General features: G+C 40.2%; 1 protein-coding gene across 2 annotated transcripts in view; it reads right to left on the reverse strand.

Moving 5' to 3' along the window:
• LOC126272650 (uncharacterized protein CG45076-like) overlaps nucleotides 1-14,370 on the reverse strand; it is a 105,452-nt gene that overhangs the window by 68,653 nt on the left and 22,429 nt on the right. The window contains exon 3 of one of the 2 annotated variants that reach the window (XM_049975653.1): nucleotides 4,576-4,650. The exons of the other annotated variant lie outside the window; for it this stretch is intronic. Coding sequence (XP_049831610.1) covers nucleotides 4,576-4,650 — 75 coding nt within the window. The remainder of the gene's footprint in view (nucleotides 1-4,575; nucleotides 4,651-14,370) is intronic. 2 annotated transcript variants of the gene reach the window in all.

A 14,370-nucleotide genomic window follows, 5' to 3' on the forward strand; every position in this document is an offset into this window, starting at 1 on the left:
TATTTGGTACAGGGTAGTTGTCCATTATAGTTCTTACATTCAAGCGACAGTAATCCCCACACATGCGCCAGCTCCCGTCCTTTTTGGGTGTCATATGAATGAGAGTGGACCAGCAGCTGGCGGAGGGTTCGAACACACCAGTATTTAAGAGCTTTGTGATTTGCTTTTTGAGATCACAAAAGTGGTCGGGGCAAAGTTTCTGAGGTTTACTAGAGATTGGAGGACCCAGTGTGTGGCGCAATCTGTGCATTGTTCTGTTAGTAACCACAGCGATGTTGCCTGATCCAAGGGAGGCTGTTTGTTTACTGTTCGCGTCATGTGAATCAGGCGGAGCAGGATTACTGTGTTCAGTGTAGGTTGGCTTTTCTGAAGGAAGCTGAGGTGGCAATGTGTCCCGAGAGTCAGCGCAACAAGATGGCCACCAGCCCGAAGCGCAAACTCCGCAATCATGAAAGTTCGGTTGGGTTCATGAATCGTTAGTAGGCACAGCGGCCATGAGTGCAGCCTGTGGCAGCATAATCTCGGTCGAAACATGTGAATTGCGTTCAGGTGTAAGTGCACTGTCATTGTAGTTCATCGAGTTCACAAGGTGGTGCACAGGAGCAGCGGTTTCACAGTTTGCATGATCGTCCACTGGGAGCAGGTCACGCTGAAATGAGGCGCGGCGCGCATGCGCAATGGTACACAAGTTGGAGTCAACAACTGTGGCACGAGGAGAGCGTGGCACTATGGGGCTGTCAGTACATGTGGCGACAGCAGTACGGGGGCCTAGTTTACACACGTCTGCTTACGACACTGTGGTGACAGCACAGTTGATAGAGATGACGGATGAGGAGCACACAGAAGTAGGATTGTCCATACAGTCACTGCACTTACTAACCTTGATTTGTCCTTATTGGAGTGTTTTCAATTTCTTGAGAGCGATGGAGAGCTCGAACTGATTTTCGTGGATCCAGCGGGTGAGCTCGAAATTTTTGTTGTGTAGGCAAGTGACCTGTTCTTGCTCGACGAAGCACTTGTGTGAAGTGAGTGTTTGTCGGGTGATGAAACACAATGTTGCGCACTATGTCTTGGGAAAGTTTGTGGTGGCGCAACAAAATCAATGCCTATGATAGGTTCGTCAATATCACAGACTAGGAAAGTCCACTCGAGCTTGCAGTTCGAAGAGAGCGTAACAGAGTAGGATGTCGAACCAATGCACTGCAGTTTAGTGGAGTTGACGGCTTGTAGTGATGTGTGGTGGGAACGAATGTTCTCAGATGCTAGAGACGTGGGCAGTAGGGACACATCAGCACTTGTGTCCACAAGGAGCAGTTGTCTCAAAAACATGTCTTTGACATATAAGTGTCCACGAATGTTAGGTCATTCACGAACTGAGTGAAGCACTGGTAGGTGCCTGTCTTGTGCGCAGGAGGTGGCACCTGAACCTACCTGCAACTGGCGTTTGGGAAACAGCAAGGCGATCTGCAGTTCCTTGTTGCATCACCGAAACATGTGTGGAAGTAGCAGTAGGGGTAATGTGGATGTGCATCCTGCAGAGAGCCCATAGCCAAGGGGGAAGGATGAGGATCCGTGCCTGCCGAAGAGTTGACTGCAGGAGGGGGCGAGGCTGTCGGCGGTGCCGGCGAGTGGTTACCGGTGTCCTAATTAATGCAGCGTCCGCGGCGTGCAGGGGGTGGGTGAAGCTGTTGGCTGGAGGCAGGTTCAGTTTGCCGGGTGTGAAGCTTGTGTTGTAGTGCAGAATGAGCTCAGTCAGCGGTGCAGATACATATGTCAGTTGCTTGATCTTCAAGACAAGAGATGGCAGTTTGGACAGAAAGAGGAAGTTTCTTGATCCAGATTGACAAGAGCAAGTTATCGGGCATGGTCTGGTTGTTAATGATGAGTCAGAGACAGCACCACAGCTGTGATGGAGTTGAGTCGCTGAGTTGTTTCTTGTAGATGAGCTGCTGGACCTTCCCAGTCGACATCTGTGTAACACTTTCCAGTATTGTCCTCTTGACAGAAACGTATACATCTACCTGAATTTGGGGTTCTCGATGGAGAACGTACGCAGTTTCGGCAGTTTCGCGAGTGGTGGCGGCCTGGAAGCAGCCTGGGGTGAAGTGCGGAAGCAGATGTGAGATCCAAAGCGTGGTAGGCAGTAGCATCCTCGAGCCTTCATGGCACGATCGGGGAGCTCGATGGAGCTGTGAACTGGCCCTGCGGTAAAAGGTGTCACATTGCGGTGGAGGACGATGTGTCACGTCGTGGAAGGCCAACATGGATGAGGCACCGGTTTGTGCCAAAAATGAATGCGGAAGCTCGACAGGAGCCAGTGTGGATATGACAGGAGAGGTGTGTTTCATGGAAGGTGGCACGTCGCGGATGGCCAACGCGGAAGAGGCACCTGGTTGTGCCAAAAACGGTTGCGGAAGCTCGACTGGAGCCGGCGCGGATGCAACAGGTGAGAAATAATTCAAGAACTGTGGTCACATGTTAACACCGTGATAGCTAAACAAGAGAGCTGAGCCGTAATCACCTGTGTGGCAGGGAGGTGGTGGAGGTATGGGCTGAACCGAAGCACTATGTGTATTGTGATGCCGAACATGGGGTGAGTGGTAAAAAGGCTCATTGTTCATAGTCACTCCACTCGAAATCACGTTCGGATAAGGTGAGAGCTGTGGCACAGAGCACTAGGATGTAGTAGTAGAGTGTAGGGTGTTGTTAGGCCCACTAGACCACTTGTTCATGTTGCAGGATGATGTGCCGAAGTCAGAAGACACATATTGATGTGTCACAGAAGCAGCAGCAAGTGTGGTCGGAAGCTGAGGTGAAAGGCCCATGAGCCTGGCAGGGCCGACCTCGTGTCTGTAGTTAATGTGGAGTGGCACAGAGTAGGACGTCGAAAATTGTTGCTCCGGTAGTGGAAAGTTGTCCACTGAAACATTAATGGAGTTCGATGTTGGTACTGCACTGCATTGAGAGCCATAAGTAGTGGTGGCACAGTTGGTGGAGGTAATATGAGGTGGCAGGAACAAAGGTATTTGGTAACAAGAGTCATGCGTGTTCCTAACCTCACTTGTTGTTACAGGCTCGAGAATATCGAGCGACACCATGGGAGCCGTCGAAGGAAAAACACCGTGTTGCAATCCTGGCAGGTGTACATCGCCAGCAACATGGTGCATATTTGTCACAAAATCAGGTGTTAGGCGTGGAGTCAAAGTCATTGTTTGAACACTGCTGTGGTAAAACACATGAAAATAACCAGCGCGGTCGTCGCGGGCACTGTCGGGAAGCGAAAACGAATAATGAAGAAACTCGGGGTCACCACTGTGGTGGGTTCAGGATGGTTTTCTCCAGAGAATACACCAACATGTTGAGAACTATATTTTATTGCACATCATGGCAGAACAACACATATGGAACTGCCCTTTAACATGGCGGGAAGCAAAGAACTCAGAGATGAAATACAATGTAAAAATGGTTTGTTTATGTATCGATATTTCTGGTGACGAGTTTATCAGCGTCACACAAGTTACAGTTCACTGAGTAACAAGTGCTGCCATATTCTAGTATCACAATTCCTTCAACTCTACATTCCTCAACTACGAAAACTCAACTCCCACTTAGTTTCTTAGTTTCGTGTATATTCTAAAATGGAGCATATTTATACCAATACTTCAAAAATACTGTCTACTTTAAAGTAGTATTAGTTAATAACATAATACAATTAACTCACATTTCTGTGTACCATCTAATAAATAAGGCCTTTTTAAATATTATTTAACCACATCTTCCTTTTTTTGGAGAGGATTTTAAGCTGTACTGATTGTAAGATACAATGAAACCATTAAATTAAAATAGCTTCCAAATAGAGCATAATAGATAAAATCAAGCACATTCCTGCAACCAGATAATTTAATAGTTTAAATCAGTTTGCATTCAAGATAAAATTGATCTCATCCCTAACACCACAAAATTTAATGGTTTAAATTAGTATATGTACAGCAAAAGATTATTTGTGGGGTTACAATTTTTAGAGTGCAAGGTACTATGAAACATGATATATAATTCACATGTAAAATAAATATCCCTCAGTTACATAACTACATCATACGAATCACACAAACATAAATAACCATACTATCTGAGTAATAAGATTTTAGGAAACATAACCATTGAAGTAATTTTGATTTTTGGTGGCTTACTTGTCCACAATTAAATCATACAAAGTAAGAAACAGTACTTATTAGTTTCAGGAATGGCATATGAGCAAGAAGAAGTAATCCACATTGCAAAGTTTCATATGGTAATAGTTGTTATCCAAACTTCCAATCTGTGACACATTCCATGTACTCTTGGTAAAAACCAACTGAATATCAAAAGAACAATCCAGTCAGTTTATGCAGCTATGAACACTACTGCAAATCAAAGTCTTTAGTAAATCATTTAACACTTTATAACTCCTTATTTTATGAATAGGAGATAATTATAATTTTATAAGGAGACATTTTCGCCCAAAATTGAGAAATTGGGGGCAATACAAATAATTATGGGTCAATTTTAATGAGTAAGTACACTGGTGATACAAACCATTGTATCACCATCTATTCCACGTAGACATCGACCTCCTGCACAATCCTGGTAGTCTAGAACACTCCTTTCTTCCTGAAATGACATTTTAAATTTTAGCTACTACATGAGCATATACAATAACTACATAACTTATTTCCTCTATTTGACTGAACAGCAGATAAAATAAACGTCTGGCTGAAAAATTTTTGTTAATGGAAAAAAAAACATCACTCTCATTCCTCACTACTTTCTGTCATACACCCATAACATGCTTTTTCATACACCTAAATGGTGCTATTAACATCATTGCCAGACATTCCTCTCTGTTTAAACAGTTATGCATGCTGCACTGTTGGCTTCCTATCTCCTTAGTACTTGCACTATTTCATGACTCTCTGGTCTTCTCCTCTGAACAGGTAGCTTTATAATTACTCAAGGAGTATTTCCTGAAAGACTGGGGTCTGAGGGCTTTGGTGTTCACTTATAAAAGTGGAGATGGTTTTCTTTCAAACTGTAGATCTGTCTCCTTCCTTCCTGAGTTCTCAAAAATTTCTGAGAATACAGACTATAACAGAATAATGAACTATCTTTCTGACAAAAAAACTTTCTCCAATAGCTGAATTGTGCCTCATACAGTCTACTCTACAAAGAAAACAACTTATGTTCCCAATAAAATGAATCAGGATATATTGCTACTCACCAAATAGAGGAGGAATTGTGTGGGAGACAGGTACAATTAAAAGCAGACTGTTGAATGTTATTGAACTACTGGATAAAGTCCTTTGTCAGCTGTAGAAACTATTTGTGTGGTCCAGTTTTTTCCCACAACTGATGAAGGACTTAGTCCGCTAGCTTAATAACATCCAGAAGTCTACTTTTAAATGTGCCTGTATGCTACTCAAAACCTCTGTTTGATGAATAACAATCCATCCTAATTCATATTTTTGTTATTCCAAGCCCAATTTTCCACTGTTTAATATATGACTCAGAAACTCACTTATGGTATAACTAAACAAGAAAATTAACCTTGTCAACATTTTCTGTGATTGTATGGATCATGAAATTTTTTCAGGTAGCTAAAATGTTACTAATGTTAAAGGCATAGGCCTACTTCCAAGGGTGGAGTTTTTTATCTCAACAACACAAACAGAGGATTGCATAGGAATAATACTAAATCCAGATTGGGGAAACCTTAAACATGATGTCCAATGAGGTTCGGTACTCAATGCTGTTCTTGCATATATAAATGAGGAAAATGAGAGCTCTTTTAGAAACTTGATATGTACATATGCCCTATTCCAAATGGTTTCCACAATAGAACATATTTAATATACATTGTTTATTTATTGTCTGTATTACTTGTTACATTGTGAGTTTTACACATGTACAAAAGTTAGTAAACATTAAAATATGTGTTTTACAAAGAATCAATTGAAAAATCTATACTTTTAACATATTCTACTCTAATCAGGTTCGAATATGAATATCCCACACTCAACTTCAAAGCATTTGTGCACTCTTGGGAGAACATGTTATGTTGTTTGTCTGAATGCCTCTGCATGTTTCCTAATGAAGTCAGCAGTGTCCACGATGCAACCAAGCAGTTAATCTCACATACTGTGGAACTTCGATTTGACATTCTCTAATTTTATGTTTTTTGCAACTCTATACAACAACAAATTCATAGCCCCTGTGAAAACCCCATAAGATCAGTCCCTGATTTTACATTTCTTCCTACTAAGGGTTACACCGATTACTCAGTGTCTCACCTGGCTTCACCCCTTTTTCTTCCTATTGACATTTAATTTGAATGAACAAGTTATAAGTGGCTCAAAAGACAGATGGTTCACACCATAGGTGGTGGCGGGATTAATGGCATATTTTTGGCCATTGTGGAGAAGGGAGATTTGAGAGAGGAAATGCTGTTGTAATCCACTATTGATGTTGCCATTACAACTTGCAACATTTACCTTCACCATGCAATTACAATACAACTGCTGCTAGGCTGCAGCAATAATGGAAAAACAAGACAGTCGACGTGAAGTGCTCCAGACTAAGCCAATATGTGATGAAGGGACCCAGCCACCACCTTTTCCTGTGCTACATACAACTCAGTCTCATCATTCCATATGTATTTCCAATGTACTGTATTCAGCAACAATATCATCAACTGTCAACCTTCTAAATTCAAACTCTGCATCCTGAAGAATATGCTCGGTCATAATCAAGGAAGTGTCGCCCATTACTGACTACTGAAATAATCACCTAATAGAGAGTGCAGCCACTACAGAAAAATATCACACATAAAATGAGCTCCCCTGCTTCATGTGTGGAAAGAGGAGAGTGGCCCTTCAGTGATGGGAATGCAGGTAGAGATGAAAGCATTTTGTGAAGTGCTGAAAATATACTTTTCATTGGTGATAAAGCACATTATTAAGCAGATGTCCACATTTATGCATGTGGTTTAACCACTTAGCTGCTGTGATATTTTTGGTTTAATTTAAGGGTTCAGTAACTACTATCTCCGTCAACAGGCCGATATCTAGGTGGTATGGTAATGACCACAGTTCTCTCTTTTATCATCAATACTTTTATTACATGACAAATGTACAGGTCGAAGGCTAGGTGGGAACTCAGGTCCTGGAAGTATACAAAAACAAAGATCAACTCAAAGACATAATACACATATGATGTTTCGGCCTAGCAATCCATGGATCGACAGCACAAATTCAACATGCTGATCAATTTTTTGCTTTTTTTATTGGTGAGCACAAAGGATGATCTCTCAAAAACGTCTGTTTTGAACAAATGATTTGGGGTTGTAGCATGTCAGAAAACAGCTCGATTACCTTGTACACAGATACCAGTTTCAATTTTTGATGCCTTTTTACTTGCTGTTGCGTATCTGTGATTTTTTAACAACTGACGAAATTCATTGGCACAAATTATTCAATTTCTTTCACTAGGACAGATTTGATACAAAGTCTTGTACATGATTGAAATTTTTAATCATATATGCCAATTACAGGTATTTTTGCTCATCTTTGGGAGCAGGGGAGGGGGTTAACATTTTTCTCAATTCTGCATTTTCTCAGTTTTGTGTTTTTTTAAGTCTGGACCACAAAAAAATGTAAAATAGGAGTTGACTGTGTTCACCTTTTGCCCCTATGTCTTAGATTTCATCCAACCCCATATAAAAAATCTAATGGTGTTAAGGTCTGGCAATCTTAGTGGCCAGTTAATTGTACTACAACGGCCAATCCAGCAATCAGCATAAGAGCAGTTGAGACGTTCCCTCACACATCTGGTAAAATGTGGAGGGCCACCATCATGCTGGAAGTACATTGCAGTCTGTGTGGCCAAAGGAACATTCTCAAAGTGTTCAAACAAATTTTCTGTCACTCCATTTGCTCTTCTAAAATGACTGATCCATCAACATATTACCAATCATGCCACAACCACCACTGATCCATAAAAGAGCTTGGACATTACTTTCCAAAGGGGAGTGCAGATTTTCCTGCGATCATCGAAGATTATTGTGTGTGTTGTTGATTCAATTCTGTGTTAACTTGGCTTCATCAGTGACTAATATTGTAGTCGTTGTTGTGGTCTTCAGTCATGAGACTGGTTTGATGCAGCTCTTCATGCTACCCTATCCTGTGCAAGCTTCTTCATCTCCCAGTACCTACTACAACCTACATCCTTCTGTATCTGTTTAGTGTATTCATCTCTTGGTCTCACTCTACGATTTTTACCCTCCACGCTGCCCTCCAATACTAAATTGGTGATCCCTTGATGCCTCAGAACATATCCTACCAACCAATCCCTTCTTCAGGTCAAGTTGTGCCATAAACTTCTCCCCAATCCTATTCAATATCTCTTCATTAGTTATATGATCTACCCATCTAACCTTCAGCATTCTTCTGTAGCACCACATTTCAAAATCTTATATTCTCTTCTTGTCCAAACTATTTACCGTCCATGTTTCACTTCCATACATGGCCACGCTACATACAAATACTTTGAGAAATGACTTCCTGACACTTAAATCTATACTCGATTTTAACAAATTTCTCTTCTTCAGAAACGCTTTCCTTGCATTGCCAGTCTACATTTTATATCCTCTCTACTTTAACCATCATCAGTTATTTTGCTCCCTAAATAGCAAAACTTCTTTACTACCTTAAGTGTCTCATTTCCTAATCTAATTCCATCAGCATCACCCAACTTAATTCGACTACATTCCATTATCCTCGTTTTGCTTTTGTTGATGTTCATCTTGTATCCTCCTTTCAAGACACTGTCCATTCCGTTCAACTGCTCTTCCAAGTCCTTTGCTGTCTCTGACAGAATTACAATGTCATCGGCGAACCTCAAAGTTTTTATTTCTTCTCCATGGGTTTTAATACCTACTCCGAATTTTTCTTCTATTTCCTTCACTGCTTGCTCAATATACAGATTGAATAACATCGGCGAGAGGCTACAACCCTGTCTCACTCCCTTCCCAACCACTGCTTCCCTTTCATGCCCCTCGACTCTTATAACTGCCATCTGGTTTCTGTACAAATTGTAAATAGCTTTTCACTCCCTGTATTTTACCCCTGCCAGATTCAGAATTTGAAAGGGAGTATTCCAGTCAACATTGTCAAAAGCTTTCTCTAAGTCTACAAATGCTAGGAATGTAGGTTTGCCTTTCCTTAATCTAGCTTCTAAGATAAGTCGTAGGGGCAGTATTGCCTCACATGTTCCAATATTTCTACGGAATCCAAACTGATCTTCCCCGAGGTCGGCTTCTACCAGTTTTTCCATTCATCCGTAAAGAATTCACGTTAGTATTTTGCATCCGTGACTTATTAAACTGATTGTTATTAACAGAAGTAAATTCTGATTGTCATTTAACTAGCGACAAAATTCAAGTCATGTGGCAATGTTTCCAGTGTGTGGACACTGTGGACATGCCGTTATGTGATACAGGTACAAGTTTTCCACATGTAATGTTTGCCATACACGTGATAATGGGACACTGATACGTGCAGAAAGTTGTCATGTGCTGGTAGTAGAGCTACGCTGCACAATTTCAAAAACGTGTTGCTGTTCCTGCATAAGTTTTTGAACTACATGTTCAGATGAAAAATGGGAACTTTGGAAGAATCCCTGTCTCATACTCTGTGTTGAAAACTCTGTTAAACACTCTATGATCAGGTATTCAACATGATGAGAAGCACCAACAGTAGTAGAACTGTTATTGCAGAAGCCATAACATTCACCACATCTGCTTAATCTTCATTGGTGTAAATGTGTGGCATTTTAGTCAGTGCATGCACACAGTTAGCCAATGCTGCTCTCTAATACATGCTCAATCCCTCATACTAATTCACTCACGATACAACATAGACATCTACACATTCAACGGCCCAGTTCCATGGCAGAAAGACAATCCAAGCAAAGATGTTGATGGCAGTGAGGTAGGTTGAACTAGAATAAAACCTCAAAAAGGCTGGGTCAGTTAGCACATGCATGCCACTAGTCCAAAAACAAATGTACATTAAATGTGCTCTATGTCGCAAACTGTTTGAGGTAGGGCATATGTACATAAGAAGATTTTTTGCTTTAAGTGAGCATCCCTATCATATCCATGAATATTTACCATTTCTCCTGGGACACCCTGTACAAATATAAGTGTTAGGAAGCCCTTTCTGAAGGTATTTGTCAGGACCATAGACTTATATGGAAGGAAAATGTGGACAATGGGCAATTCAGTCAAGAAGAGAATTAAAATGTGATGCTACAGAGGAATGCTGAAAATTCTGAAGATTAGATGAGTAGAACTAAAAATAATGGGTAGTATTGAACTGAATTGGGGGAAAAAAATAATTTAAGGTACAACCTGACTAACAGAAGGGATCAGTTAATAGGATACATCCTGAGGTATCAAGAAATTGTCAATTTGGTAATGGAAGGAAGCATTGGAGGGAGGGGGGTAAACATTGTAGAGGGCAACAAAGGCTTGAATACAGAAAGCAGGTTCAAATGGATATTAGTTGCACTAGTAATATCGGTTGAAGAAGCTTGTACTGGATCAAGTAGCATGAAGAGCTGCATGAAACCAGGTTTTAGACAGAAATCCACAACAACAATACCAGATTGTTGACAACAAATATCATGTGAGACTAAATGTATTATGAAGCATTGTCTACAAGAGGTTCTAGAGTTGACACACAACATTGTTCTAATTACACATTACTGTTCAACAAACAGCTTTTCCTCAGTGGTGAGTTATCCCAGAACATGATGCCACAAGAGAGTAGTTAATAGGAAAAGTAAGTCAACTCTCCATTTCTATCTCCAAAATCTGTTATAATCCATACCGTAAAAGTCGCAGAGGTTGGAAATTTATTAAGAACTGTGTCAGGGTCATGACAATATAAACACCTAAGGCTTAGGAATACTGTATTTTATTCACTTGTATCCATCCATTATTTCTAATGGCATGTTCGTGCCTTATGTAGTGTGTAGTGTGTTTTATTTAAATTCAGTAACAGTCTATTAGCAGGGAACCAGTTATAAATTTTCAGTACATATTATTTAACTTTTCAACTAATGAAGTTTCTTCATTGGGCATGATTACAATATTTGCATTGTTTTCAAAACAAACTATTTCTGCTACCTGGTGATTCATTTAAATACAACAAGAACAAGAGCTGACCCAAAATTGATCCCTGTAGTACTGCTTTAGTGATTGTTCCCTGTTCTGAAGAAACCGTTTCATTGTGTAACTCTCTGCATTTCTTTATGCAACACTTTGCATTCTTTTAGTTAGACAACAGGAATATCTATTACCCTCAAGATCTATGGTGCAATAATATTTGAATATATCTAGGAGAATTCTATGAACTACACAATCAAATGCTTTTGACAGGAGAATCAAATGCTTTTGATAAGGCACAGGAAAGAACAATTGGCAAATTTTACCACTTAATTTTTGTATAATCTCATTTATGAATTGGAAAATAGCTTATTCTGTGGAAAATTGTTGACTTTTGTATAAGGAATGGACGAGGAGTGGGAAACAATTGGTTTAACAAAAAGGAGAGTTATAAGACAACATGGTAAACCAAGATTTGTTGAATAAATCTGTGAATGTACAGGAAGTCAAGGAGATGTGGAAGAAATATTGTGAAGAGTTACTAAAATACAGCACAAATGTGGAAGAGGGAAATGAGGAACCATGACCTAACCCAGACAGAAGTAGAGGAAGTGATAAAGACCTTGAGAGGAGAAAAAGCACCTGGACTGGATGAAGAAGGTTTGGAGATGGTGAAGGCAGCTGGAATCATTGGTGTGGAGTGATTCTATTCAGTCCTGAGAACAGTATGGAAGGAAATGATATCTGAATACTGGAAAATGAGAATTATAGGGCCAACTTTTAAGAAAGGTTGCAGGAACCATGTCAGAATTATAGGGAAATTCCTTTGATGTGCCATGCTGCCAAGATATCTGAGAAGATTCTGGAGAGGACAGTAAGGAAGGTAGTAGTAGTAGGACTGAGAGAGGAACAGTATGGGTTTATACTAGGAAGACCAATAGTGGATCTAATTTTTAGAGTAAGGCAGCTCCAAGAGAGACACTGCAAATATGTAAAGGATCTTGTAATGGTGTTCTGGACATTGAGAAGGCATGTGGAGGTACAAAAAGTCACAAGATGTGGGAAACCCAACAGAAAAGGGGAATTGGAAGGCTCAAAATTAGAAGAATAAAGAAATGCACCCAGGAAGTACAAGTTGTGTAAAAGCAGGAGGAGACAAGAGAGACTGATTTGAACAGAAAAATGGGCTGAAGCACAGGAGTGCACTATCCCCTCTATTTTTCACTACTGTTGTGGATGATATAGTGACAGGAGTGGCAGTGCAAATAGGAAATTAAAATAAGAATACAGCTATGTTTGCAGATGACTTAATGGTGTGGAGAAATGGAAAGAGAGAAGCACAAGAAAAGCTAAATATGTATGAGGAAGTGCTGTGCAGTCTGGAATGGAATTTAATGCAAAAAGAATTGTGAAGTGATGGTGACAATGAAGAATAAGAGCATAGAAGCAACAGATATGAGTATTAGAGGGCACAAATTACCAAAAGTGGAAAGTTTCAAGTACCTGGGAGCATAGTGGGAGTCAGAGATTAGTGAAAGGAGGAGGTAAATCCATGGTTCCTGTCAGCCATCTGGACACACTGGTCATTGCGACTGCTGAACTTTCCCCACAAATTTCAATCAATGCCTGCTCGCAGCCAATACCTATAATTCCTTTGTGTCTTAATTCGTAATGACTACTGGATCAAAATCGTGTCTGTTCTTTTGAACATGTCTAAAAGAACAGACACCTTATATAACTAGCTGATAACAAACCAATTCACTGGGGTTTTAGTTTCCTATTGGTAGTTTTATAAATGTAATAATGGAAAAAACTGCAGTGAAAGACTTTTTTGTTTCTTTTTGTTATTCAGGCAAATATCTTACACACAAAATCTCTGCATTAAGCTACATTATTATACACTATATTTGATGTTTGGTTGTGTGGTGCATACACTTGTACATTTTCTGCTTGTCAGACACATGAAAATGCAGTGTACAACTGACCAGGTGAGAAACAGGATTCCTTCAAACTAACTCCACAGTTGTGAAATGTTTGGCCCTGAGCCTTATTGCTTGTCATACTGTAAGCTATTTTGCAGGAAATTGTAATCTTTTGAAAGAAAACAGCATATGAGTTGAGATCAATAGGATTCTTTGTATGAACACCAATTTTCCTTTTGTTCACCCGTTAAAATTATTGCTTCAATAATATTGTGAAATAGTTATTTGGCACACAATCTTGTGTCATTATATAATTTTGGTGAGTAAATATTTCATTATAGTATTGCTGGTGATCCAATTTTCAGAGTCAATGCATGTAGAGGTATACTGGATGGATTTAGTGACTTTAAAAATTTGGTTGGAAAGTTGTCATTTTTTTCTTGAGGTTATACTATACAATTTGTGTTGGCGATACTGAATCTTAATTACTTTAGTATTACAATTTTTCCCACACCCAACAGTCCACTTCCACCCACCATAGTGCTCAATGCGGGACTTAAGGCTACTCCCACGCTTAGACACCATTGGTCTGCAGCAAATAGTTTTAGCTACAAAGTGAAGTATAAGGACACATGTCCCATTTACATATTGTGATACTGAGCAAGGTGAGACAATCACTGATCTCTTCAGTGCAGATGCACACCAGGCTCAAACTCGTACAGGGATCAGTGAAATACCACAAGTAATGAGGATAATGGGATATACATTAGTAATGTGTAGATAAGTTGAGAATTTGGCTGTGATGGGAGGCATGCGGAGTAGTCCAGCAGTTGCAATGACAACTGTGTCTGGGTGGCTTAGTGGTCAGAACATCTGTCTAGTAAGCAGGAGACCTCGGCTTGAATCCCAGTGTGGCACGAATTTTCAACTTTCCCCTTCGATTTCAATCTATGCCTGCTCACAGCTAAATAAATAAATCACAGCGAATGTCTGTAATTCCTTTGTGTCTTAAGTGATATGGGTATGTTAAAAGAATGAGAGTTGGGAGGGTACAAGGAAGGCTCATGAAATGACAATAGGAGACAAAAGACCTACAGGAAAACCAAGAGAGAAATAAATCGTCGGAGTGAAGGAATGAACGAAGAAGTAAGGTACTGTATCACATGGCGATACAGTCATCAACCGTACAGTTGTGTACCATAATTTGCTGTACCTCTGAGCCACTAACAACATTTTGACTGGAGC

The sequence above is a fragment of the Schistocerca gregaria genome, chromosome 5 (assembly GCF_023897955.1).
Source record: "Schistocerca gregaria isolate iqSchGreg1 chromosome 5, iqSchGreg1.2, whole genome shotgun sequence".
Taxonomy (NCBI): domain Eukaryota; kingdom Metazoa; phylum Arthropoda; class Insecta; order Orthoptera; family Acrididae; genus Schistocerca; species Schistocerca gregaria.